This window comes from Macaca thibetana, chromosome 13 (assembly GCF_024542745.1).
Source record: "Macaca thibetana thibetana isolate TM-01 chromosome 13, ASM2454274v1, whole genome shotgun sequence".
NCBI classification, from domain to species: Eukaryota; Metazoa; Chordata; class Mammalia; order Primates; family Cercopithecidae; genus Macaca; species Macaca thibetana.
The window spans coordinates 18,407,242-18,434,483 of record NC_065590.1 but is presented as its reverse complement, the minus strand read 5'-3'; the positions used below and the strand labels follow the sequence as shown (position 1 = coordinate 18,434,483).

Below are 27,242 nucleotides of genomic sequence, written 5' to 3'. Positions count from 1 at the left end.
TCTGTATGTACTGTCACTAAATGACCTTTAGACTAAATTAAGTGGAAAAAGGCAAGATACAGAAAAGTGTGGTGAGTTCGCTACCATTTATATCTTTCTAAAAGATATGTATGTTTGTGCATGTATATATATACGTACTTGAGGAGAATATCTCTGTACTTCTGGAAGGCTCTACAAGAAACTTTTTGGCTGGGCATGGTGGTTCATGCCTGTAATCCCAGCACTTTAGGAGGCTGAGGTGGGAGGATCACTTGAGCCCAGGAGTTTGAGACCAGCTTGAGCAGCATAGTGAGACCTTGTCTCTACAAATAATAATAAACAAAATTAGCTGTGTGTGGTGGCACACGCCTGTGGTCCCAGCTACTCAGGAGGCTGAGTGGCGAGGATCACTTGAGCCTGGAAGGTCAAAGCTGCAGTGAGCTGTGATCGTTCCACTGCACTCCAGCCTGGGCAACAGAGCAAGACCTCATCTCAAAAATATATAAATAAGTAAACAAAAAGAAACTTATTAATGATTGCTTTGTGGAAGGTAAGCTTAAATACCAGAGATCAGGACTGGGATTCGTTTTTAAAATTTATTTTATTTTATTTTATTTTATTTTTTGGGACAGTGTCTCACTCTCACCCAAGCTGGAGTGGAGTGGCACGATCTTGGTTCACTGCAACCTTCGTTTCCCGGTTCAAGAGATTCTCATGCCTCACCCTCTAGAGCAGCTGGGATTACAGGCACATGCCACTGTGCCCTGCTATTTTTTTTTTTTTTAATAGAGACAGGGTTTTGCCATGTTGGCCAGACTGATCTCGAACTCCTGGCCCCAAGTGATCTGCCTAACCTGGCCTACCAAAGTACTGGAATTACAGGTCTGAGCTACTGTGCCCATCCTGCTTTTTGGATTTTTTATTTTTTATTATTATTATTATTTTTTGAGATGGAGTCTTGCTCTTGTCACCCAAGCTGGAGTGCAGTGGTAAAATCTCAGCTCACTGCAACCTCTGCCTCCCGGATTCAAGCAATTCTCCTGTCTCAGCCTCCCAAGTAGCTGGGACTACAGGCACGTGGCACCATGCCTGGCTAATTTTTGTATTTTTAGTAGAAACGGGGTTTCACCATATTGGCCAGGCTGATCTTGAACTCCTGACCTCAGGTGATCCACCCACCTCGGCCTCCCGAAGTACTGGGATTACAGGCATGAGCCACCGTGCCTGGCCTGTTTTTTGAATTTAATATTAACATTTCTCTTTTAATTTCCATTATTTCTCTCCTATATCATTTTTAATGACTGAGTGTATTCCATCAAATGCACAATACTGTAATTTATTTAACCCGTCCCTTTTTGCTTTGCATTTGTCTTTAGTTTTTCTCTAGTTTAACAAACACTCTAATGAATGTCTTCAGTGACAAATCTTTCTGCACACTTGATTTTTCTTAGAATACAGTTCCTAGAAGTGGTATTGTTAGCTCAGAGGTTGCACAGGCTTCCAAGGCTTTGATATTTGATAGGAATCACCAAAGTGCCTGCCCTACATTTATATCCCCACCAAAAATGGGAAAATGCCTGTTCCGTGCATACTGGCCAACACTGTGAGTTGGCTTTATGTTTCTCATTGCTAATTTGACAGGCAAAAGGAACAAAAGGGGACTCTTCCTGTTTAAAACTGTGTTTCTTTGATTAATGGCCAGGTATGCCATTTTAAAATATGTTGAATGGAAATTTGTTTTTCTTTTTTCAAGAGTTCCCTGATTTTTGGCCTTGGCCTGTTTTTCTCCTGAGGTATTTGTCTGCCTTTCCACTGTTTTTTAAAGTCTTTATATAGTAAAGACGTTAAGCCTTTGTCTCTCATGTATCCTGCAAGTACTTTTCTAGTTTATTTGCCTTTTTGCTTTGTTTCTGCTATTTTTAACATCAAGTATTTAGTTTTGCTATAGCCAAATCTTTGTTATCATACCTTGAAATACATTCCCCCGTTCAAGATTACACATCTATTCATATTTTCTTCTTGGACATTCAAGTTTAAATCTTATGGAATGAATTTTGGCATATACAGTGGATTAGAGAACTAATTGTATTTTTTTAATGATTAGCCAATTTTAGTCACATTTTCTAACTGATTATTACCGGTATATGAAAAAGTCAATGGTTTTTATGTATTTATCCTAAAATTGGCAGCCTTTCTTAAATTCTTATTCTAATATTCACTTGCTTCTGTATTTTTCTAGGTCGAATTATATACCCTTCTTTCTAATATGTATACTTCTTGTCTTATTTTTCTATTTATTTGGCTCTAATTTCTAGACCAGTGTTAGATACCAGTGTGGATAGCATGGTATTTTCTTTTTAAAAAAAAAAAAAAAAAAGAAAGAAAGAAACAAAATTAATCTGGTATTTTCTTCTTTTTGTTTTTAACTTCTATAAAATTAAATTTCTATCTCATGATATTTTGCTGTTCTGACTGCTCTGACATGTGGGAAGCCTTTGGTTACCTCTCCCTTTATGTGATCAGCGAAGCCTCAGGCTCTTAGGCTGATCTGAGCTGGGCCAATCATGTCTTGGGCCTCTGCTGGTGGTGAACTTGAGAGGCAGGTCAGTCACAAGAGTTCTGGAGCATTCTGTGGGTGCCTCCCCCAAGCCAGGGCTCCATTCTAGTGCCCTCGTGGTGATTAGAAAAGCCCCCCCGCCACACTCTGCCGGGCGCGGTGGCTCACGCCTATAATCCCAGCACTTTGGGAGGCCGAGGTGGGCAGATCATGAGGTCAGGAGATCGAGACCATCCTGGCCAACATGGTGAAACCCCGTCTCTACTATAATACAAAAAAAAAAAAAAAAAAATTAGCCGGGCGTGTTGGTGCACACCTGTAGTCCCAGCTACTCGGGAGGCTGAGACGGGGATCGCTTGAACTCAGGAGGCGGAGGTTGCAGTGAGCCGAGATTGGGCCATTGCACTCCAGTCTGGCGACAGAGCGAGACTCCATCTAAAAAACAAAAAAAAAACAAAAAAAGAAAAGAAAACAAAGAAAAGCGCCCCCACACTCACAGCTGAGCGTTGCTGGAGGGATGCTCTGCTAAATGCCCCCAGACGTGAGGCTGACTTTTGGGCCATGTGAAGTGATATGATGCTCTTAGAATGCTTTTTACGTTTTCTGGCCTATAATGTCAGTTGGAAAAAGTGGCATTGTAAAGCCATAAATCTTTTTGGTTTGGGTGTTTTTGAAGCTGGGGTTTGGGGGAGAGGATGGGGAAAGTGAAGGCGGTGACTGCCTCTGGTGGCCCCCATGCTCTACTTGTTCTCCTGGGAGAGAGCGGTTTGGAAGAGGCGTGGGAGGAGCTTCCCAGCACAGAGCCAGGCCTGCCCTCTTTCTGTGTGATCCCAGATGGGCTGTCCAGCTCTGTTAGATCAATGCTGCCTCACCTCGAATGGACACCAAACCCTATGGCCCCCTCGGCTCCCGGTGAAGCAGTTTTCTCTGATGATTTCATGGACCCCACCAGCCTAAAACATCTCTTCCTCTGACCCCAAAAGAGGCCTGTAAGTCCCGAATTGCTGCTTTGCATTAGAGCATTAGAGGCTCCTTGAAAAGGCAGGTGGCACACTCAGCTCTGATGGGCTTCTCCATGAGGCCACTCTTGGCCATCTCCTCCTTAGCCTGTTAAAGTCACACATGGGCCAGCTGGTCTAGCAGAGAACAAATAACGGGGGCAGTGTAGCTGACAGGCCTTGGGACGTTCCATGATGCACCTGGCTGCCGAAGGAAGGATGGTTCTGGAGGAGGGAACAGAGGTTTACCAAAGGCTCTTGGAGTGACACCCATCTTGCCCAGGCCATTGCTGTGGTGGTCTCTCTCTCTTTCTCTTTTTTTTTTTTTTTTTTTTTTTTTTTTAAGATGGAGTCTCGCTCTGTCACCCTGGCTGGAGTGCAAAGGTGCGATCTTGGCTCACTGCAACCTTTGCCTCCGGGGTTCAAGAGATTCTCCTGCCTCAGCCTCGCAAGTAGCTGGGACTATAGGCGCGCACCACCATGCCCGGCTAATTTTTGTGTTTTTAGTAGAGACTGAGTTTCACCATATTGGTCAGGCTGGTCTCAAACTGCTGATCTCAGGTGATCCACCCACCTTGGCCTCCCAAAGTGCTGTGATTACAGGCGTGAGCCACCATGTCCGTGGCCTCCCAAAGTGCTGTGATTACAGGCGTGAGCCACCACACCTGCCCGTCTGTCTCTCATGACACTTGCTGCAGCTGTTATCTCCCTCCCCCAGGGCTCCTCTCTGGTCACATCCCCCTGTGAGTCCCCATCTCTCCTCTGTCCTTTTCCTCTCCCTCCCTCCCTCCTTCCCACACTGCCCTGCCCTTTGTCTCTGTGTCTCCTGGCACCTGTGACAGTGTCCTGAGTATTTCCTTCCTCGATGACTTCCCATCTCCCAGTCTCAACTCCCCGGAAAGCCTGCCTTTCCTCCTTGCTCCCTGCCTCTTCCTTTCTCCTTCCATCTGTTTCCACTTTGTGCATTTGTACTTGGTATTGTTTAATATTCCAAAGAATTTAAGAGGGTTATTGAAAGCTTTATGTGCCCACGACTCTAAATAAATGTAGTTGGATTGGGGTTTTTTTTTGTTCTTGGATGGAGCCAGAATCTTAAAGCCTTTTCTGTTTAGCTGAATTTATTTTTATTCCAAATATTTTTTTTTCATTAAATAAATAATAGAAGTTCCATTTTAAAGTCCTAACTGTATGGTACATTGCCAGGCTTTCCCATTTGGGGCTTTTTGCAGCTATTATCAGTAGTGTCAGAAAGAGAGGGTTCTGGCCGGGTGCAATGGCTCACACCTGTAATCCCAGCACTTTGGGAGGCCAAGGCGGGCAGATTGCCTGAGCTCAGGAGTTCAAAATCAGCCTGGGCAACATGGCGAAACACCGTTTCCACCAAAAAATACAAAAATTAGCTGGGTTTGGTGGCACATGCCTGTAATCCCAGCTAATCGGGAGGCTGAGACAGGAGAATTGCTTGAACCCGGGAGGCGGAGGCTTCAGTGAGCTGAGATTGTGCCAGTGCACTCCAGCCTGGGTAGCAGAGCGAGACTCCGCCCCTCCCTCCAAAAAAAAAAGAAAGAAAGAGAGGGTGCTGCTGGGTGAAGATGTCAGATACCTGCATGGATGATGCACTCTTCTTGGACACATTCCTCAGAATCTCTTCCGAGCCTCCACAGTACTAACCAGTGTCTTGTTTCCTTTCGCATTGTGTGTATGTCCATGTGCTTGTGTCCACGTTGGACCCGGAACTGCAGGACGAGATTCTGACGGTGCTCAGGAGAGTGGATGAGAACTGGGCGGAAGGCATGCTGGGAGACAAGGTCGGGATCTTCCCGCTCCTGTACGTGGAGGTAAGACTGTGCCGCCCCCCTGCGTTTGGCTCCTTCTTGCCCACCCTTGTTTCACTACAGTGGGGTCACCTGACGTTGAAACCCGTTTTCTGAGAGAGAAAGAGGATCCTCCACAATAGCCTGTAGCCAGAGAGCTGCTGGGTGTGGGCTTCGATTCACCTCACGGGGTCGGTGCTGTGAGCACTGCCTTGGCCAGTTTTCAGTGGTCTGTCCCAGGACCGGCTGCAAATCGTCTCACCATGTGGGCAGTGACAGCAGGGCCCCCTTGTGCGCCTTCCCCGTTTTCTCAAGGGACCCATGCGCCTGGCACCCATGTTTCTGAAACCCCCACAAGTGCAGCTGCTCTTTTCTCATGAGCTCCAGAGGGGAAGAACCTGTCCCAAGGGAGCATTTTCCCTTCCCACTGCACACGGATTGGAAGGAACCGTTGCTGGCCGTCTGCAAAGTCCTCCTTGGACTTTGGGTTATTGGGTAACTTCCCTGCCTAAGAGGCACCACAGCAAAGGTGCTTTGAGGCTAATTCCAGACCTACTAATTTCTTTTCCCTTTTCTGTAACTAAAGCACCAGGTTTCTAGTGAGTATGTTTAGAGTAGCTGCTGCGCGGGGAGCATCTTAGCACATGTGTCTTTAAAACACCTGCTAGCGTCGGTCTGTGTGTGTGTGTGTGTGTAGGAGTATTTGCCTATGGCGTGTATGCCTGCCATTTGTCAGTGCAAGGCCACACGTGCACATTGGTGAGCTGACCGCATGCTTTCATTCCTGTAACCACCAGTGTCATCCCATAAGAGGGGCTTCAGTGGATGCTTCCTGAGTGCTTGTTGTGTGCCAGACACTTGTAAGTACTAGGTCATTTAACCTTCTCAGCGACAATGGCATGTGAAAACTGTGAATGGCCCTGCTTTACAGATGAGCAGAGGTGCAGGAAGTTTATGTAGCATTCTCAAGGTCCTACAGCCGAGGAGTGGCAGAACCAGGGTTGGACCGTAGGCTTCTTGGCCCTAGACTCAGCCGGCCCTTCGCTCTCCTGCCCTCACACCATCTCCTGCCTCTCCACTGTCTCTGGCTGATGAACTGCAGTTTACTCAGCTCAGTGCTGGGCTCCATGTGTCCCCCCTGCCTAACACACTTAAGGGCTTCAGAGTTGGCACCGAAAGCCCACAGGTGACACGGCCAACTTTGCCATACCTACCAAGCAGTGTGCAGATACTTAAAGATGTTCGTTTAAAACATCTGTCAATTCCCCGTTGCCTGCAGGATAAAGTCCAAGTGCTTTAGGGTGGCATTCAAAGCCCTTTGCAGTTAGGCCGTAGTCTATTTTGCAGCCTTGTCTCTCTCATTTCTTACCCTCTTCCCCAAATATTCGGGACCAGTAGTTCTTGCACATTTAGTTTGAATGTGCTGCCCAAGCCATCTGAGGCCCTCCCACAGCCATGGCAGATGATTCACACACACACACTGTCCTGTAAGATTCACATCTGCCCTCAACACTTTGTGAGTTTCCATGTATTTGCACATTTGCTTCAGCTTTTCTGTCCTGGTGCTTAAGACCAAAGAACGTAATGCCTGAATACCACTTACAGTGCTGTCCAGAAGTCAGAAATTTGAGTTCTTGGGCATTTTTTATCTGGCGAATTTTCTCCAGGCAAAATCTTACTGGGATGCCCATCATATACATGAATGTTCACAGAAACTTCATTACGATGGCCCCAAACAGCACACCACTCAAGTGTCCATCAACAGTGGGATGGCTGAGGAAAATGCAGTATATCCATACAATGCAATGCTAGCCCACCGTGGGTGTGAATGAAAGAGCATTTAAGGGCATAAACAAATCTCCAAGACAAATTTTTGAAAGAAGTTAGACATAAAAGTATATGCCGTATGGGTTTTTCAGGAGGTTCAAAAGCAGGCAGAGCTCCTCTGTTGTGACAGAAGTCAGAGCAGTGGTGACCTTGGGGATTCTGACCGGAAGAGGTAAGGAGGTTCTGGGCTGCAGAAGGGTTTCATGTCCCGATCTCGGGACGGCTGCACAGATTATGCAGCTGTGAAATGGTGTCCCGTTAAGGTTTGTGCACTTCTAACTGCAATTTCAAAAGCTAACAGCAAATCTTACAGGGCAGGTAAGATCTTGCCAAGGCAGCTGACAGCAGCAGAGGTGGCTGAAGCCTGCGTTGGGCCCCTCAGCCCCTCCTCTGGAAGAAGCTGTCAGGCGCCACTGGGAGTCCACAAGCGGGTTCAGGCCTGAGACTCAGTCCAGCAGGCTGTCATCTCTTCCTGGTTCCACAGGCACACTCAGAGACAAACGGAGGAGTCAGTTGCATCTGTGCCTGCCTGAGGCATGACTGCCTGTGGGTCTGAAAGCCACCTTAAAGCCCTCCTCCCTCAGGGCCGTGAGGAGGGCTCCACAGCCCCACCTGTGCCCGCACCCACTCACAGCTTCTGCCTCCACTCTTGAGCACAGCCCGTTCCACCCACCTGGATAGGAAGCCCTGGACTGTCCTTGAGGATCAGAGACGCAGACCTCTCCCTGAGCATCCGTGGGCAGGGGCCCCACTGCCCCTCCTGCCCTTCCTGAGATGGCTGCCCATGCAGTGCTGGCCCCACGTCACACACCCATAACCTGGCGGCCTCGGCTCTGACACAGGCCCTGGGGCTCTCAGCAGCCACTGAAGACCAGCCTGAACAGCTGTTTCCTGGGACTTTTCATTTTGTAGTTACTGCATGCACCCCACACACCGCATGGATCCTGATGGATCGGAAAGTCCTGGTTCGGCCCAAACTGCTTCCCTCTGGGAGGGCGCACAGGCATTTGAGGTGGGAGCTTGGGGGTTTGACAGGGTTCCTGAGAGAGTCAGACCCACCTGCCAGGAGGGAGCCTGGAGCCTCTGTTCTGGGCTACTGCGCAGGCAGCTGGCACCGTCCCAGTGATGCTTGTCCCCTGGTGCATGAAGGAATGCAGCAGACCCGTCGCCTCACACTAGAGGGTATCTTCTTTCATGCTCACTAAGCTTGGATTGCACCAAGGTCCCCTCCACAGCCGCTCCAGCTGGGATCCGCGGGCACCCGGCAGGGTTCTGCCCAGCACACAGCTGCCCTGTGGGCTTCACCGAGGGACTCCCACCTCGCCTGGCCTCACCTGGCCTCAGCCTGCCGTCAGCGCGGTGCAGGCCATGATGCTAAGCCCACGGTGGATCTTACAAAGTAAATGTGAGTGTGCCCTGCACAGTGCTCTCCCTCCGTGGCTGTGTCTCCGCCTGGACCTGCCAGTGGCACTGTGAGCTGAAGGGCACACACCTGGCCTGGAGCCAGCCTGGCCTTGCACTGCTGCGGCTGCTTTTGGAGGAGGTGGACCCCACCCTGGACATACCTACATTTCCCTCTGCTGTTCTGTAGAAATAATCCTGTCTCCACATCCCCTGGCGCCCACCTGCCACCGGCATTCATTCACCCATGAACTGGGCCTGCTGCCCCTGGGCACTGACCCCATTTGTGCTGTGCTCACCAGAGATGCCTCACTCCCTGCCCAGCTCTTCTGCCCACGGCTGCAGCCACCGTCCCATGCCCTGGAACCTGCCTTCTTGTCCTTTTTCTCCCATTGTTTTGCAAAAGGATGTGAGAAACTCTCCTGTGGCCGTCCCCACGCCATGATCCAGGACACATCTCCCTGACACTTGTTCATCAGATGCCAGCTGGGCAGCACCCCTTGCCAGGAGCCTAGGCTGACCCTGCCCCGGTGTCCACTCGGGCACAGAGAGGAGCGGGCCGGGCCTCTCACCCTCTGGAACTCTAGTCCAGCGGATGGGGACAAGAATTAAATCCAGACACTCCACAGGGCCTTTCTTCTGGGTCTTTAGTCCTTGAGGTTTTTCAGAATTTCAGAAGGCGCTTGTTCTAAGGGGAGTGAGGATGAGCCAACCCAAGGAATTCCTCCTCCCCAGTGGGCCAGAGTGGGGTGAACTCGCAGGAGGATGGCAGGCGAGGGACTCTGTCGTCCAGAGTTCTGCCCTCTCTGTAGCATGAGTGCCGGGGCTGAGTACCCTTACAGCCCCCCTCTCTTTTTGCACAGGGTCCAAGCCGACCTGCCTGGGGTCAGGCCTCAGCCCAGCCCTCGGCTGTTCCCTGAGAACAGGGCCCATTCCTCATAGGCCCTGATGACAGGACCATGAGCAGTTCAGGGTGATGTAGGCTTCAGAGCAGACCTGACTAGGCCCAGCTTGTCCTACATCACCTGCACATTGGGGGCATGGCCTGTGGTCAGCCCCTTAACCTCCTGAGCCTCAGTTTCCCCCCTCAAACAAGGGCAGTGGCAGACGTCTTGGGCTAGCCATGAGGCGTAGAGAAGATAAGAACACATAGGCCGGGCTGGCCGGGGCAGGCGGAGAGCACTGTTGTGTGCCGGTGGTGGTGGTGGTATAAATGTTTGTGGAGTGAAAGCTGCTCCTCAGTCCATTCCTGTATTGGTTGAAGATCTCCGTGTCATTCCTGAGCACTGAACACATTTGGCCTGATGTAGCTGAATGGGTTTGAAGGCAGGGCAGTTTCCTGCCTGAGTGAGGTTTGCAGCTGGATAATGTCAACAAAACCAGGACACAGGTCCAGGGTGTGGACGCTTAGGAGAGGCAGCCCTCTTGGAAGCTGTCGTTAAGGAGCGTTGTCAGAAATCAGCTTGGGTTGGAGAGACTTGGGGGCGGGACATAGGCTGCCTCTGGCTGCTCACACAGAGCCTGGGTGGGCGGCTTGCGTGGAGACTTAGAAGGCATGTTAGCAAATACACCAGTGACTCGTGTCTGCAGGGAAAACCTCCCCATGGGGCCAGAATCCTGATCCAAAGGTAGTTCAAAAAATGATGAAAGGCAGCAGACACAAGTGTCAAGCTCTGCCTCCACGTTGACAACATCAGTTGTCCAGGTAGAGTAATGGGGAGACCCGGATCTCAAGGAACCAACTGAAAAAGACCCCCCAGAAGTAGTGCTTTATTTATCCTGAATACGATATTCAGAAATTGGCTGCTCCAAGCGTTGCTGGTGTATGTGTGAGTGGTCACCTAGATAGACCTTCATGCCCCCACCCCACACACGCACATGGTGGCATCCCAAGGATCCTTAGAGACAGCCAGCATCTCGGCATCTCTGACAGTAAACGGGGGAGGAGGGACCCCTTCCTATGTTCCTCCAAGTTTCCGTGGTGAACAGTGACCATCCTGTGCCTAGACAGACCCGAGTCTGCAACGTGAGGACAGACACAGGGTGGGTGCGGAGCACCTGTCCCAGCAGCCGGCACACATCCCAGACAGGTCTGCTCCGGAAGGAACAGAGAACCGCTCAGTGTCCCGGCTATTTTACGGCCTTTGGATTTGGCTTAGGATGAAAAAGTAGGTGCCTTTCCCCGGGGGAAGGTCTAGAATTTGATTAGAGCTGTAACTGTTTATTCTTGGCATTTTCCATTGATTGTCTGCTTCTATTTGAGCAGATTTTCAGGAGCATGTGATGGGTGCATACTCCTCTCCACTTGGCTAATAAGAAGTGTGAAGCCTGAGGGTGTTGGACCTCTGTGGACCAGCAGGGAGTTGGTCTATGTCGGGAGATGCTGGAGCACGTGGTGAGCAATGGGGCACAGATGAGAGGTGGCGGTGGGGCCCAGCTGATGATGATGAGCCTCCTGGTCGTCCCAGTGTCTGCTAACCCAGATAAAGGCCATGGCAGCAGTGGCTGTGGTAAGATAACCCCGGGATCTGGGGAAGAAGCAGAGCTGCAGGGGGCAGAAGGTTCAGATTCTGTGACGCCAGACCCACGCCTTGGTCTGATGTCAGCATGCTTGTGCCTTAGTTGGGTGTTGAATGAACATGGTGTGGTGTTCGAGAAAATTGTGGATGGAATGCTATTTATAGATCCTGGAAAAAATAATGGCAGCCAAAATGAAAATCCTTATTTAGCGAAATAATATAATACCCAGAAAAACAGCAGGAGTTCCCGCTGATGGCCGTTTCCCATTTGAGAGTGCTTATCTTCAGCACAATGATGATAGCATGCATCATCAGACCACTGGGTTCTAAGCCTCGGTGGATGCAGCAACATCAAGCTCAGTTCCTCCTGCTCCTGTAGCACAGGTGCCTCCTTGTCACTTTATCTTTTACAAAGAGAGGCTATTATTTTGAACCTCTGCCTCTTAAGTATGCTGTTGAGACGTGTGGTGATGACTCAAAGGCACGACAGCTCTCATTGGGAGCGGATAGCTCTGGCATTGTTGTTAATTGTGCACACTCTGCGTTCTGCACCACCTCAAAGTAGTGAGCAGCTCTGCCGTGGTTGGATTTGCCATTTCACCTTGGTCTTGAAGGTTTTCAGCCCTTGCCTGGGCCAGGCGGGATGTGTTCAGAGAGAAAGAGAGGAAGGATGTGACTTCTAATGAGAGCCGCAAGGGAAGTATTTCAGGTGCTGAACTGAGTCTCCTCTCTCCTCCTCAGCGCCTCCAGACCTATCTGATCCTGTGGTCTGGGTGGGTTCACCCACCAGCTTGCACTCTGGGTCAGGGAGCTGGCTCATATTCACTGTCCTGGTCTCTGCCTTCCCCACTCGTTTCAAAGACCCCCTCAGCTTCTCAAAGAGAAACCCAGCATGCCAAGAACCACACAGGCAGTGGGAGAGGGATGGAGGGATGGGGGCTCTAGTTCTCAGCTCCCAGTTGACCTTATGCATCCCCACCTGAGATGGGATTGGAACGCCTCCGACTCTTGGTCTTGCCTGTGAACTGGAGGCCGCGTAGGCTTATGGAGCTGTGTGATGCTTCTGAGGCACCCTCCTGGTTCTTTGCATGCCTGGTAATTTTCAGCTGGTTACTGACTTTGTGAATTTTACTGTTTGGTGTACTGGACATCCTGGCATTCCTACAAATGTTCTTGAGCTTTGTTTTTTGTTGAGTTGCTTAGATTCAGTTTGGTGCTTTTGAGGCTCGCTTTGAGGCTTTGTTAGGCAGGGCCAGGAAAGCCTTTCATATGGGGCTAATTTCTCTACTTCTGAGGCTATAACCTTCTCTACTCCATGCCCCGTGATTTATGAGGCTTCCACTCTGGAAGCTGGGAATGAAAACTATTCCTGGCTTTATATGAGCCCAGAGATTGCTCTGCCTTTTCCTCATGGGCGGTTCTTTCCCCAGTGCTGGATAGTTCCCTCAAATGAATGCCCTGATCAGCTGTCAGCTGAAGACTCCGGGGGACTTTCTACAGATCTCCAGGACTGTCTCTCTCTGCCGCTCCCTCCTCTCCAGAACTCTAGCCTGCATCCTGTAGCCACTGTGGCTCCCCAGACCCAGAACTCTGTCTTCTCAATGCAGGGAGAGGCTGGAGAACCCAGAGACAGTAACAGAGCCCATGTCATGGGCTCCTCCACTCTTGGCGATTGCTGTCCTGTGCGTTCTGCTGTCCCATGTCTGCAAGTCTTGTTTCATAGATTTGTTTCAGTGTCTGGAGCAGGAGGGTAAAAATGATTCCCATCATTTCATCTTGGCTAAGCAGATGTTAGCCAGTGATGCTTTAGGAATTTTGAAATAAGGGTCAGAGGTTCCCCAGGGCTGAATCTCCCCAGTTTCAGTGCGAAAGTAATAATCCAGGACTTTTCCTAAGATGAGGAACTGGCAAATGCCTTTGAAGTCGTTGTTTACCTGGAGATGGGTTACAGCCAAGCTCCAAAGCCCATCCCATGGTCCCACTCTGCAGGCGAGCCCCTTGCATGTTTTCTCACTGCTGGTGTTCCCTACACTTCTTCTGACAGATGTGGCCGCTGCTTCTAACAGTCAGGACACCCTGATGATGTCACATCAGAAGGGATGTGAAAGTATGAAGGAAAAATACTCAGGAATGTCTTCCGAAGAAGGTTGGGGAAGGTGCAATTTTGTTTGAAGTTTCATTTTATTTTTCTTGCTTTTTGTCATCCTCTGTTTTTACAAGCTCCTGCAGCAGCGACAGCCTGTGGAAGGGATCCCCCAGCCTTAGTGTGGATGCCAGTCCTGCTTGCATTTCTGTGTCAGTGTGGACTGTGCCTCCAGGAATACTTTGTAAAGACCTCCCGCAGGTGAAGCCCAGTCACTGCCAAGAACACTGGGCAGGAAAGCCAGAGGCGGGGACCAGAAGGCAGGGACTAGGCAAGCACCAAGTTGGGTGTCTGCTGGAGGGTGATGTTGTGTCTGTGTCTGAACAGAGTGGTCCAGGAGGCAAATCCTTAGACCTATCAGGGAGAATAAGCAGTGGTCTTGCCTTTACCAGCAACCCACTGGTTCCCCTTACCCTTCAATCGGATTAACGACATAAAGAAGTAAAAGAGTGTAAAGAAATGAGACAAGACTACATAAGAGGGAGACTCCACTTGCATTCATGGTTGGGGTCTGTACATTTTCTTGCTGTTATCTGACCCCCAAGATGTGATCCACACATACATGGCTGTTAATTGTAGTTTGGCTTTGTTTATCTCCAGCAAAAATAGGTGGGTGCCTAGGTACCAGCTTGCCCTGATTTCTCTCTTCTTAAGTCTTTTTGAGCTTTTTGTGAAATTAACATCTTAGAATATCTCACATTCCATAGCTATTCCATAGCTGCTGGGAGTCTTGTTGCTGTGTTTGTTTTGTCTCCCTAAGCCCCTTTGAGGCCAGACCTGTAACGCACAATTGTTTCCCTTCTAGGTCCTAGCACAGTGTGGAGCCCAGGTGCTACCCTGTGCACCTGTGCAGTGTTGTTGGGTTGTGGTTCAGTGTTTTACAGAGCTCATGAAACATGAGGAATGCCCCACTGACCATCTCTAAACGGGTCTAAGCTGGGAAGCTTGCAGCAATTCTTGTACATCCATGGCAAGACAGCTTAGTAAGTTTTCGTGAAGCCCCTTGTCCTCACTGCCAGCCTCCCTGGGAGCTTCTTTGGGGACAGTGAGTAGCCCTGACTGCAGCCTGAGTGGCTCAGTCACCACTGGGACTGCAGCCCACCTTAAATGTTGTCATGGCCTGGCCAAGGGGCAAATGGAGCCTCGTGCCATAGTTCCTGAGGTTTGATCTCACGCTACCCACCTTAGCCAGGCAATCCCTGCCCACCGGATGCTCCCCACCACCTGCATAGGCAGACATCATACCTTTCAGGTTTCTCCCAAGACGTTGATGCTGGAGAGCCAGACACTAATTCAGGGCCTTTGGAGGCCCCAGCAGGGCATGCAGTGGTCCTCAGCACCTGTGCACTCAGCCTTGCCGGAAAGAAGCTGCATGCATGTTGACCAGCAGGAGTCGTTGCTGATTGCTGACTGTTTTGGTCACTAAAGTGGACTACCTGTGTTGGCTTTAAGCAGTAGTTGTGAAATTGTGTGTTAGGAAGAGGGCTTCCTCCATGAGTCTACCAAGTGGTCTACCACTTGCTGAGTTCAGAGCCTTGTCCTGATCTGGAAGCGATGATAGAAGGCTTAAGTGAGTCACCTTCTCAAGGGACTGCTCAGGACTGGAAGTGTGTCAGCTTAGGGGCAGCTGAACACCCAGGTGGCCCTGGGGCAGCTGCTGGAGCGTCTGGCCTGCGGCCGGTGGAAGTAACCGAGCTCCAACCTTGTGTCCAGACTGCTTCTCCCTCAGGCTCCAGCTGTCTTTCTGCTTCTCCTGTCACTCATGTGGGCAGTACACTTCCCACTGAGCAGGTCAATGGCAGGGTTACTTTTACACTTAACTTTAGCTCCTCGCCGGGCCCTGCTGGCCTCAGCATGCGCACCCACCCAATCCTAAGGAGACGGAGTTCTCACACTTGCCCTCTGCAGGGCATCTTGGGCTGTCCACATCCACCTGCCCTCCCTTCAGTGTGGCCATCACGGTGCCCTGACTCAGCTTCCCCCACCTCCCAGGCTTCCATGTTCTTGTCTTCCCTTTCATGTCTACCTTTCCCGCCTGAGTAAGTTAGGCTGTGGCTCGCAAACTTCAGTGAGCATTCGAGTGTTGTCAGAAAGGCCCCCAGGATGGCTAAATAGTAGAAAGGACAGCTTAACTGGTGACATCAGTTTGCAAACCAGGAATAGATAGTCTCTGACATGGAACGAAGCTGCTCTCCCTTCACAGAAGGGAAGGGCAGTTGGGTTTCATGGCTTGCAGGGTCTGTGTTACACAGTAGAATCATACATATTTAGCAGGTTTGTGGGAAAGCTATGCATATTTATAAGGGGAGCTGAGCGCGTGTGGAATGGGCAAACATGTACGTAACACACATCTCACATCACTTTAGGGTAGGGTTTCAGCATTGAAATGAGGTGGAATTTGGCTCTTTCCATCAACAGGTGAACTATAGGACACACACAGCCTGTGCGCAGCCTCCATAAGCTGCTGAAACTGGCTTGAGGTCTGCAGTTGTTTATCAGAAAGGGTGTTTGTAAGGTCTGTCCTCTGTCCCATCAGAGCTGCAGTGGTCTGGGTAGTACCTATTGTTAGGGAGTTTAGCAAGAGTGTGGCTTTCCTTGTAGCCCAGGAATTTAGGAAGTTGCCATGCCAACCCATAGGTAACTTTGTTTCCTTAACCATAGGGTCTATCTTGGTTGCTAAAGGGACATCTGTTTTGGTTGCCGATCACACAAGTCATTGGGAAAGCTGCAGGCCCAGCCCCGGGGAGAGCCTGCTGCGGTGGGACTGACTCAGAGCCTGGGGCGGAGGCTGCCTGCACCAGGCCCACCTGCGCCCAGCCCACTGGCCAGCCCACCTCCCTCAGCAGCCCACCTCCTGACCCCCAACATGGTTGGCCTTTCCTCAGTCCTCATCTGCATGAACTCTCTACACTCAGCACATGCCCTTCCGTCTTGCAGCTGCGTCCCCAGGCCTCAGCAATCTTAAAACAGCCGCTCTGTCACCCCACACACAGCACCCCAATCGTCTCCAGGACCTTCCTTTGGAACACCCAGCCCTGTCACATCCTCACATCCTTTTGGTGCATTCTAACATCCATCTGCCGTTGAATCTTCAGAACAGCCTTAGGGGAAGAGGAGGGCTGCATTCTCCTGGCGAGATAGACCAGCCAAGCCCCATCCAGGGCCTGCAGCCGATGAGCAGTTCCATGCCAGAATTTGAAGTTAGCACCCCCAACATTCTCTGCTCTCAGGATTGCTAGTGCAGAAACAGTTGGCTGTTGGGTTATGAACCCTACCCCAGTCTGACCTGCAGCTTCTCCTCCCACCATCTTGTTCTGTGGATTAATGTGTGGACCACACTCTTCCAGGCCCATGCTCACTTCTTTCCTGAGTGTTCTGATCACAACACTCAGGACTGGAGAGTGTGCCTGAACCTGGAGATGGGCCTCATGAAGTACCACCCACATTTAAAGAAGTTGGGAGGAAACCAGTGTCAGATTCCATGCAGTCCTGAGGTTGGGCCCTGGCTCCGAGGCACTTGTCCCTAGGCAGACCTTGTGAGTGGTTGCAGTTTTTCAGGTGACAGCATACTTAGCTGTGGAGAGATTTGGCACTGGGTGCCTATAGGATGACAGCAGCACTTCTTGGCTGAGATCCAGGGCTATGTTTGGTGCAGAAGAAACCACGTCTGATTTTTCAGCTGGAACCAAGCACACCCGTGTGGAGTCACTGGGAGGTCCTGGGGGACCCCAAACATCTCTATTCCAGACCAGCCCATCTTTGCAGGGAGCTCTAGCCTGCAGGTCTCGGTTGTTGCCTCACCCTTAGTTCTAGGACTTGGCAATGAATTATGACCAAGCTTGACACTTCGGGCCAGTTGGAAACGTTCTTCTCTTGTCTTCACGCTTCTCCTCCATGGTACCTTTTGTCAATACTTTCTGTTTCCAATGGAGAGGGTGCAGGGTGCTGCGGACTGAGGCATATTTAAGATTCAGGTCCGGGGAAATGCTCGAACTGTGTGTGTGCCCTATGGGGGGGACTTTCTGTAACCACCTGAATTCCACCTGTGATGCAGAATGAGAAACAGCAGTGACTCCAGCTTCATCTCGTTTCTGCTCAGCCGCCTCAGAGGAGCTCGGAGCTACTCTGTTGATTTTACAAACACCTCCCAAATCCTTGAAAGTGAGAGCAATTAAGAGTCTTAGTTTGAAGCTCTTGGGACATCAGCCGCATTTTCCAGGTGTCCTGCTTTCAGTGATCAGTCTGTCCTTGTACGCTTTAAGTAATTTCTCATCCCTCAGCCCCTTCCATCCTACCACCCTGCTGAGTCTCCAGTGTTTGTTAGGGAGAAGGTTCTGATGAGAGTCGAGAGGCTTCCTGGCTGCCACAAACAGTTCCTTCAGGGCCCTTACAAATGAAGGCAGCCCGTCCTTTCCAACTCTGCCTCCATCAGAGGGATCAGCGTTCTGGGACATTTGTGCTCTGGACTTCATCATAAATCAGAGATACATCAGGGCCATCGTCACCTGCCAGGTGTGAGCAGCCACTTGTTCCTTCCACCTTAGGTTTCTGTTGGTGGCTTAGCCTTTGGTGGAAAGAGCAGGTCCCACTGCTGGGCAGTGCCCTCCCCACAGTTCCTTCCAGGCCACCTGGGGTCCCACGTTCATCCAGTCCTTAAGCACCAGCTGTGGGCCAGGCCCTGGGGATGAAGCCTGAATGAAGCAGAAGAGAACCCTGGCGACCACATCCACCAGGGAGGACACAACAGTGAAGAAAAGCAAGTCTGGAGGGGTTTCTACTCTCCACGGAGAAAGTAACACCAGGAGAGGAGGAAGGGCCTGGGAGGAGGGAACTGCAGTCTTCATGTCAGCGTTCTGGAACGTGGCTGGGGAAGCAGCCTTCGGGGAGGGGCAGGGAAAGAGCAGGTCCAGGGGTGGCCTGAGCTGGCCGAGGGACTCTAAGCCAGGGTGACCAAGCAGGCAGGTGGGAGGAGAGGGGTTGGGGCCAGAGCGGGAGTGGGAAACGGGCTTCGGGGGTTCCGCAGGTCACTCTGAGGACATTGGCATCTGCTCAGCGTTTGAGTCTGGGGTCTCTCTTCAAGGCCCCTTCTCTGCCCAGTGCTCGAGACCTTGTGCCTGTGTCCATAGACTCCTCCTGACCACGTCCTTTTCATTCCTAAGCCCACTCCTGCTTTGCTGAGGTGAACTTTGATAGTGTAAAATGCATGTGGAGAGAGCCTTCTAGACTAAAGGTTTTGAGCTCTGGTCGTAGGGAACCCACAGGGTCTTGGGCCCCTGGGGATGTGCGCAGAAGGCCTCAGGACAGCTCCAGGCCCATGGTTCCTATGTGGCTTCTGAGAGTCCACCTACCCCACAGTTCATTCTCACACAGCAATGGAACCAGGCACCATTTCTGCAAAGTTAAGGAGGGTACTTCACTGTTGCTTAAAGCCACCAGTGGGGCCCATTGCTCTTAGAATAAATCCAGACTCCTCATTGCAGTCCACCCTGTGGGTCCACCCAACCTCACACCCTCCCTGCATGCCTGGCCTTGATCACGGTCCCGGCATGCTGGCCTTCCTCTGTCCCTTCTGTCCCTCTGACAGGCCAGGCCCCTGCCCACGTTGGCATCAGACAGTCAAGAAGAGGCTCTGGCACAGCTCTGTCACTCCCTGTGCCTCAGGTTCCTCATCTGTGTAATGGGGGTAATAACTTCACCTACCTCCAAAGGTTCTTAGGAGGATTAAATTAGAGACATAGTGAAGTGCACAAAACAGTACACAAAGGGAGAACTATGTGTTAGAAATGATTGTTACCTTAATTGTAGTTTGGGGGCCCTGCACAACCCCAGTGTCACCTCCCATGTCACTGCAGAGAGCAGGAAGAAGCCCCCATGTCCTGTTGCAAAATTGCATTTGTTGTTTTTGAGGCTGCAATATGAATATCCAGTCCTCTTGAAAATACAGTTTGGAATAGTCTTAGGTTTCATTCAATGAAAGGAAACAATCACTTAGAGAATGAGTTTCCTTGAACCATCGGGGGCAAAGGAACCTGTCTGAAATAATCAGTGCTTTTGGGAAAGGGACAGCCAGTGTATTGTAGGCAGAGCCTGAGGTCAGCTGCTTGAGCATCAGAGGCAGGGAGCAGCCCACACAAGCACTCAGACCTCAAGGGGCTGGCCAGGCCGAAGCCCCTGTGTCCCAGCCAGCCAGGGAGGACTGTGTTATGGCTGCAGATTTATCCTGAAGCCACTGGACTGAGGTAGGGCCTGGCACCAGAAACAGAAAAATAAATGCAGGAGGCCAAATTTATACCTCCGTAAAGTCTTTTGATGAACGTTTGCTTGAAACTCTGCTCTTCTTCATATTTGTTACTGGTAAATTTGCAACACGGTTCATCTGTTCACCTGTTATTAAACATGTTCCTTTGGGTTGAGTTGGGGTTTTAGTTGTGGCAATTTTGCATACCCTGTTCTTGGATCCAACTGAGGGTGAGCTGGAATAGAAGTGCTAGCTTTAGGACTGGAAAATCTCAGAAGAATGTAGATTGGATCTGGAAGCTAAGGAACATGCATAGACCTCGGAAGAGAGGATCAAGGCTGCAAAGCCGACCGCCTTGCCTAGAATTGCTCCTTTGAACAGAGCTAGGGATGGAAGGAGGAAGTGACCCAGGCTTCCAGCCTTCTCCCCCGTCCCTGAGGATGGCCTAGCCCCTGTGGATCTCCCTGTCCATTGGAGACGCATATTAGGTGTACAGGTACACCTAATATGAGCATGTACAGGTGACATTGTGTGTCGTCTGCAATTTGCTGGAAGCAGCAGGGAAGGGCAGGCCACACATGAAGCCAAAAGGACCAAACACCAGGGGGCCGCTATGACTGTTACAAGAAGTTTAAAAAAACAAAACAAAACTGTGGCGACTTGTGTGGCGAGTGCAGTCAAAAACAGTAGCTCAGCAGACGGGCTGTGCCTCAAACAACGTTATTTACAAAAACCGGCATCAGCTGGATCTTGGGCCTTGGTTTGCGGCCCTTGAGTGTGAGTCCTCTGCCCAACTCTCTGGCTTTCTGCTTCCCTTCCGTGTGGGCCTGGCTAATCCCTACCACTTCCTGAGCTCTTAGAGCTTCTCCTAGGGGCAGCCCCAGGATCCTGGCATCTCCCTCAGGAGTCAGTCCAGGTCTGTGTCCCCCTCAGCTGGTGGCTGTCACCTAGGGCTGGAAACCAAACTGCCCAAGGAAGAGGAAACTTTTGCTACACTTTGCCTGAAACGTCATGCTCTTAAAAAATGACTGCGTTCTCACAAAACCGAAGACACCAAAGGCTCTTTAGGGCACCTCGCACTTTGTACAAAATCAAAGAAAATCTGTCACTGCCACAGCTCAGGAGGTCTCCCCACAGGTCGATGGAGACTCCAGCCTAATCTGCTCTTTTGTTTTTAATGACTTTTTCTGATTATAAAAATCATTCCTGGCTATTGCTCAAAATAGGAAAATTCAGAAAAGTGTAAAGAAGAAAATTAAAATCACCCGTAATCCTACCAGCAAATATGAATATACGTTTAGGGAAAGAACGAAGTGTTAGCATAGTATTCTGTTTCCTTTATTCTTTTCTATGTATAAATTTACATATATTTTGGACAAATTTGAGATTGTGTTGTATCAGTATTTCTGCCTGGCTTTTCTCATTAAATTGTGAGAATATTCTCATAACATTATTGTAGTAGCTTCCAGGCGCCTCATCTCTGCAGCCTTTTCTCAGCGCCATGGCCAGGAGATCCTGTTGTGTCCCTGTGCTGCTGTAGAGCCCTCCAGTCCCCCATCTCACTCAGGGGAGAGCCAGGACCTCCCCGGGGCCCAGAAGCTCCAGCACTAGTTGGCCCCATCACCCCACCTCATTTCTGCCCACATGTCTGCTCCAGGCACACTGGCCTTCTTGCTCTTCCTCAGACACTCCAGCCAGCTGCTGCCACAGAGCCTTTGCACATGCTAGTCCCACCTGCCCAACACCCTTCCCCAGATGCGATGGGGCCAGCTCCTTCCCACATCTCAACGTCTTGGCTCACAGGTCAGTTTCCATTCAACGTCCTCTATGTAATGAAATATTCACTTATTCCTTGTCTGGGTATCTGTGAGAGCGGGGGTTTTGTCTGTATTCATTTCACAGTGCCAAGCAGAGCCCCTGGCCTGCAGTAGGTGCCCAATTCCACCTTCTCCTTCCAAACCACCAGCCCCAGATGGTTGGGGGGTCTCCTCCCCCTGGCCCATCTACCTGCACACAGCACTTCCTGACTCATTCCACTGCTCCCACGCCGGCCCAGACTTCCAACCACCCTGGGGCTCCCCACACCAATTCCGGGGACTCCTCGATCCCTGTTCAGGAGTCGACAGAGGCTTTGTGTCCATCCTGACTCCTGTTCAGCCCTCACAACCTGAGCCCCTTTAGACAGCTGTAGACCCCTGTGCACATGCATGCGCACACACATGCACCGTCCTACTCCTGCCCACGCCTGTCCACGACCTTGAAATACTTAGGTCACTTATGTCACTTTTGGTTGAAATACTTTGTCACTTTCTATGGTTATGTCCTGTTTGTAACCATAGAAACTGAGTTGCCTTCCCCCCTCAGACCAGCCTTTCTCTAGTAGCGCTTTCATCCCATTTATCATTGATGAGTTAGTTGCAGCATGCCATATTCTTAAGCTCCTTTGTGAACGTGGAACACATCCTAAAGAAAAGTTCTTGCTGTGAAAAAGCTCCACCTGCCACAGATTGCCTGGCAGAGCTCACAACCAGCAGCAGGTACTCAGTGAGAGCTGAGTGAGGCTCAGACTCATGCAAGATCCACCACCCTCCCCAGCCAGGTCCCCCAAGTGCTCTCAACTGCTGACCCTGTGTGTGAAGTGCGATGTGAGTTACAGCTCTGTAGATGGGTGAGAAGTGCTGAGCAGTGCTTAGAGTATACTCAACAAACAGACATTGCTGCATGCACATGCAAATGCTAGCTGCAGTCATTCAAACACCTATGCATGGAATAGGTGTTTATCAAGCATGTACTTTGCCTCTAGCGCTAAAATTTGAAGCATCTGTGAAATGAGACTCCTGCAAGAGGATGAAGTAGGCTCTGATCCTCAGAACTCCCAGGATCAGCTGTGACATCTTGATCTGATCGCTTTGGCTTTGTTGCTCCTGGGGTTGCTCTGGGATGTCAGAGAGAGACTAGAGGAGAGAAGGGGGTATAGAGACAGGGGGAGGGAAGGAGGAAATGCTTGCCACCTGGAGGCTCTCTAGGCAATAGAGATTAGTGTTGAGGAGGTAGCAGGTGAGAACATGAGGGCTGCAGTGCACAGCCACCATGATAGTCTGGCTGGTGTCCTGTATACCACAGCCCAGTGCACCATCCCTCCAGCTACACCAGGAGCCCACCGCATGCAGCATCATAGGTCCAAGGCCACACAGGCCGGGATAAGTTCAGGTGTCACTCACCAACCTTGGAAGCTGGTTTCCTGTCCCAGAGAAGCTGCACATAGAACACAGGTGGGCGCACCTGCAGACACACGGACATCCGGTCCCAGCCTCAGGTGCCTGCGGGTTTTGAGTCAGCTGCTGGGCCCCTCCTGGTCCTCAGCAAGAGCGCCAAGCACGGGCCAGGCCCCCCTCCTTGAGCATCAGGTTCACACCCTGTGCCAACAGAGAGAAGAGGGCCTTTTATGTCTGCTGGAGGAAATGTCTGTCATCTCCCCTGGGTGCCAACGGCTTTCTGTCTTTGTGGGTGTGACCCACGGTGACACTGCATTTGACATCTTGACTGAGGGCACACTGCATGAGTGTGTGAGCCTAGAGAAATGGTCTGTGAAGCTACTTCCATACCACATGGACACATGCCAATATGTATTCTGTTCCGTTTCTTAAAAAGGCTGGTCAGGACCCAATCAGTGGATCGTTTGAAAACCACTGCTCTAAGCCAAAGATCTCCAAGGTGGGGTGCGCGCCACTCTGTGCAAAGAAAACGTGAGAACTACTATTCAAACTTGTTGCAAACTTTAACTTGTTAGCTTTAATTTCTATTGTGTATATGCTTATTTTATATATTTTTGGTAATCAAATATATTATTTGGTCCACTAGATAAAGACACCAAAAGATACACATTACATACGTATAATGCGAACGAGTCTTGGTGCATTAGAATATAAATGTGCAGAAAAGCTTCCCTGATGAGGGTGCACTGTCAGAGAACAGGTCAGAGCCCACCTGCCTGGGCTGTGGCTGGCCCAGCCCTAGGAGCCCTTTGGGTGGAGCAGCCATCTGCCTTCTCCTGAATCTGTGCCAGCCACACCTCTTGCTCCCCTTGTTCCTCCTCACCCACCTGAGATCTGTGACTTCTAAGGCAGAAGGGCCCTGGAAAATTAATCACTTTGGTCCTCAGGTTAAAAATGGCCAGAAATCCATGTGTAGCACACACCCCACTGGAGGTGCTCACCCAGGATTTAAGTGTCTACCGGAGGCCATGTGGGTCGCCACCTGCTGCTAGGGGTCTAGGTCTCTTCACTGTCCCAACAGAGAGACTTTCATTGCAGCAGTTCTTGGAGAAAGTGGAGAATAAATGGTGCCCTTCACACACTTCTTTGCCCATAAACTACCAGTTTATCTCCTTTTAAGTTCATCTTGAGGTAAAATTATCACAGGGTCCTTATCCCAGTCTGGAAACTTCTAATCAGCGGTCCCTCTGCTCACAGGGCACCCCTGCTGAGGGGCTCATCAGGTTGTTCTGCTGCTCCTGGGCCTCTTATGGACTTTCACACATTCCTAGCAAATGCATGAAGTTTTCTGTTTTCTTACTTAGTCCTGGAATCTTCCTTCTGGCAGGTCTTAATACTGAAATGACAGTGTGGTTGCCAGTGCAGGAGGGATACATCACCCAATATCAAGAGGTTAGACTCAAAGCAGGTGGAGCCTCATTTCCCTGTGAGGACTAGGGGGGGATCCAGGGAGGGTGACGTAACTGTGACAGAGGTGCAAGTAGGGGTGCGGTCAGCATTTCTGGTTGTGCTGGAGAGACCCATGGACTCTCGGATGAGGAAGGAGGCACTGACTGTTAGCCGCAGGGCCGCTGAAGATTCTTTGGCAGACCTTGGTTTTGAGGGCCTGCTTGGGGGACCACAGGGGTGGTTGCTTCCTGGGCGCCCCATTATGAGATGAGCCTGGCCCAGGGTATGCAGATTCACGTGCCATGTCATAGGGTGCTGGCAGAGGGCGGCCGCTGAATTCTCTGGAGGGTCCCGACATGAATGCCACTGTGGGCTGCGTGACAGCTGGGGTAGGCGGACAGGCTCCACAAACCGGTCTGCAGCTTGGCCAACTACCCCCCAAGTAGCTAGCACCCCAAGGCAGATGAGGTGGATGGGTGCCACCTGCCTCTCATGGGACCACTTGACAGGGACAGGGCTTTGTCCAGTCCATGATAAGAGGGGGCTGAAATGAAAATCATTCGCTCCGACTCCCTCCTCAAGCTTTTTAGACATCAGCTCTTCCAAAAGCCTTGCCTGTACTCAGGCTTTACATGTAAAACTAGGCAGCCATTTGTGCAGTGCAGGTCTGCCTGCACCTGCGTTTTAAACTTCAGTTATCCAAATAGTCACCTCAACTTGCCGGCCCATTGGGCAGCCTGACAGCAGCCTGACCTGTATGCTTCAGCCATCACAGGATGAGGACCAGGGCTAGAATGCAAACACTAAGAGGACAGGATGGGAAAGGCACATCTGCCGTGTGCTGGAGAGATGCGGGTCACCCACGGGCTCGGGGCCTCGCTCTGACGGGACTGGCGGCCTCACGCAGGCCTCCAGCACACTCCTGCAGTGCTCTAGTGTTGCTCAGCCTCCATCCAACTGTAATTCCAAGGAGGGAATCTCCTCCAGGGTAGAAGCTTCTCCCATAGCAGGTGCGTGGCCATGGCTTGTGGCTGGGCAGGGAGCATCAGTCCAGAGTGCTGGCACCAGCATTCTACAGATGCCTGGGGTTCAATGTCCCCAGGAAATAAGAGTTTGGCATTGTCCACAGGCCTCTGAGGCCACTACTTCTGTGAACAAAGGGAAAGGAACAGAACAGCTACCCACCCTTGGTAACTATAGCTGGCATCTGTCCCATATGAGGATTGGCCTGACCTACTTCTCATGTCATCTTTAACCTCCCAAAAAATGGTCTGATTTTTGTTTTAATTAAGACAGGGTCTTGCTCTGTCACCCAGGCTGAAGTGCAGTGGCGTGATCTCTCAGGCTCAAGCGATCCTCCCACCTCAGCCTCCTGAGTCGCCAGGACCACAGGCGCATGCTACCATGCCCAGCTAATTTTTATTTTTTACAGAGACTGGGTCTGACTATGTTACCCAGTCTGGTCTCGATCTCCTGGACTCAAGCAGTCTGCCTGCCTCGGGCTCCCAAAGTGCTGAGTTTACAAACATGAGCCACTGTACCCAGCCCAAAAAGGCCTGATTTTTAAAGACCCACATTTGAATCTCTAAAACGTACCCAACCCATTCCAATAGTCAAGGGCATAGGTATACCTCAGTGAATATATTCTGTTTTTTACATCAAGATGTAGCGAGAGGGGAGGGGCCTCCTCATGCTATGCAGTGACTAGGGGATGGCAGCAGAGTCAATGAGACATCTCAGAAAAGGAGTGAGCAGTGGCAATGGTGCTGCTTGTTCACCGTGTGACTTGGAACAGGTCACTTAACCTCTCTGAGCCTCAGTTTCCTCATCTGTGAAATGGCCACATTGCTGCACCTCAGATGGTTGATATGAGGGTCTGATGGGCACATGTGGGGATGAAGGTCAAGTCAGTTTGGCCAGGGGTGGTCACCAGGCCCCTTGCTTCTTCCTTTTTTTTTTTTTTTTTTGAGACGGACTCTCGCTCTGTCGCCCAGGCTGAGTGCGGTGGCGTGATCTCGGCTCCCTGCAAGCTCTGCCTCCCGGGTTCACGCCAGCTATTCTACTGCCTCAGCCTCCCAAGTAGCTGGGACTACAGGTGCCTGCCACCATGCCTGGCTAATTTTTTTTGTTTTGTTTTGTTTTGTTTTTTGTTTTTTTAGTAGAGATGAGGTTTCACCATGTTAACCAGGATGGTCTCGATCTCCTGACCTCACAATCCGCCCACTCGGCCTCTCAAAGTGCTGGGATTACAGGCGTGAGCCACTGCACCCGGCTCCCTAGCTTCTTACCAGCTTAGTCACTGGCCAAGAGTCCCCAGTTTTGGCAGCCTTTCTCCTTAAAGGCTCTGGGAGTGTTCCACACACAACCCTTCAGGATGAGGGGTGCCTATGAGGAGGGTGAAGGAACCTAGTGTTAAAGGGAATCCTTCCCTCTCCACCGCTCCTGCTTAGTCTCCTGAAGAATGACGTGTTTTACAACTGGCAAGTGCTGATCGAAGCCCAGCCCAACCATCTTGCCTGCCCGTCTCAGTGAGGGGAAGCTCCCGAGATGTCTCCCAACAAAAGCGTCAGGCAGGCAAAGGCCATTCTTCATCTGCTGCTGAGTTTGTGAAGCTCTCAGGCCAGCGGCCAGCCGTGGTGGCCTCTGCCACACTCAGCCATGAGAGTGGAAGCTTCAGAGGAAGGCAAATGCCCCACAGGAGTCTCTGAAACACGAGAGTCTGATCCATAGAGGGTTCTCAGGGAGGGTGCTGCCATTGGGAACCTGAGCTTGCAAACAGCGTTCTAGAAGCTTGCTACTGCGATGGCATCTGCAAAGAACAGCAGCGTCGTCTCTTGGGAGCTAGAAGAAATGCACAAACTTGGCACGAGCCCACACCTATTGAGCCAGAGTTGGCCTCTGCGAAGGATCCCCAGGTTGTTCAGTGTGCACTGAAATAGAAACTCTTTTAGAGCAGGCCTTTGAGCAGAGCCCAGGACGTGGTGAGTGCTCAGTCCGTTTTGTTTTCTGAATAGCACATCCATGAAAAGAGTCATGTGTTGCCTTCTTGTTAAACTGTGAGCACTTGCCCTCCTGCTTGCACCCTTGGCTTCCTGGATTTCC

The 27,242-nt window shown here is 50.8% G+C and overlaps 1 protein-coding gene across 1 annotated transcript in view; it reads left to right on the top strand.

Moving 5' to 3' along the window:
• The window catches only part of SH3RF3 (SH3 domain containing ring finger 3), a 376,001-nt gene that overhangs the window by 234,437 nt on the left and 114,322 nt on the right, over positions 1–27,242 (top strand). The window contains exon 3 of the mRNA XM_050753008.1: positions 5,277–5,372. Coding sequence (XP_050608965.1) covers positions 5,277–5,372 — 96 coding nt within the window. The remainder of the gene's footprint in view (positions 1–5,276; positions 5,373–27,242) is intronic.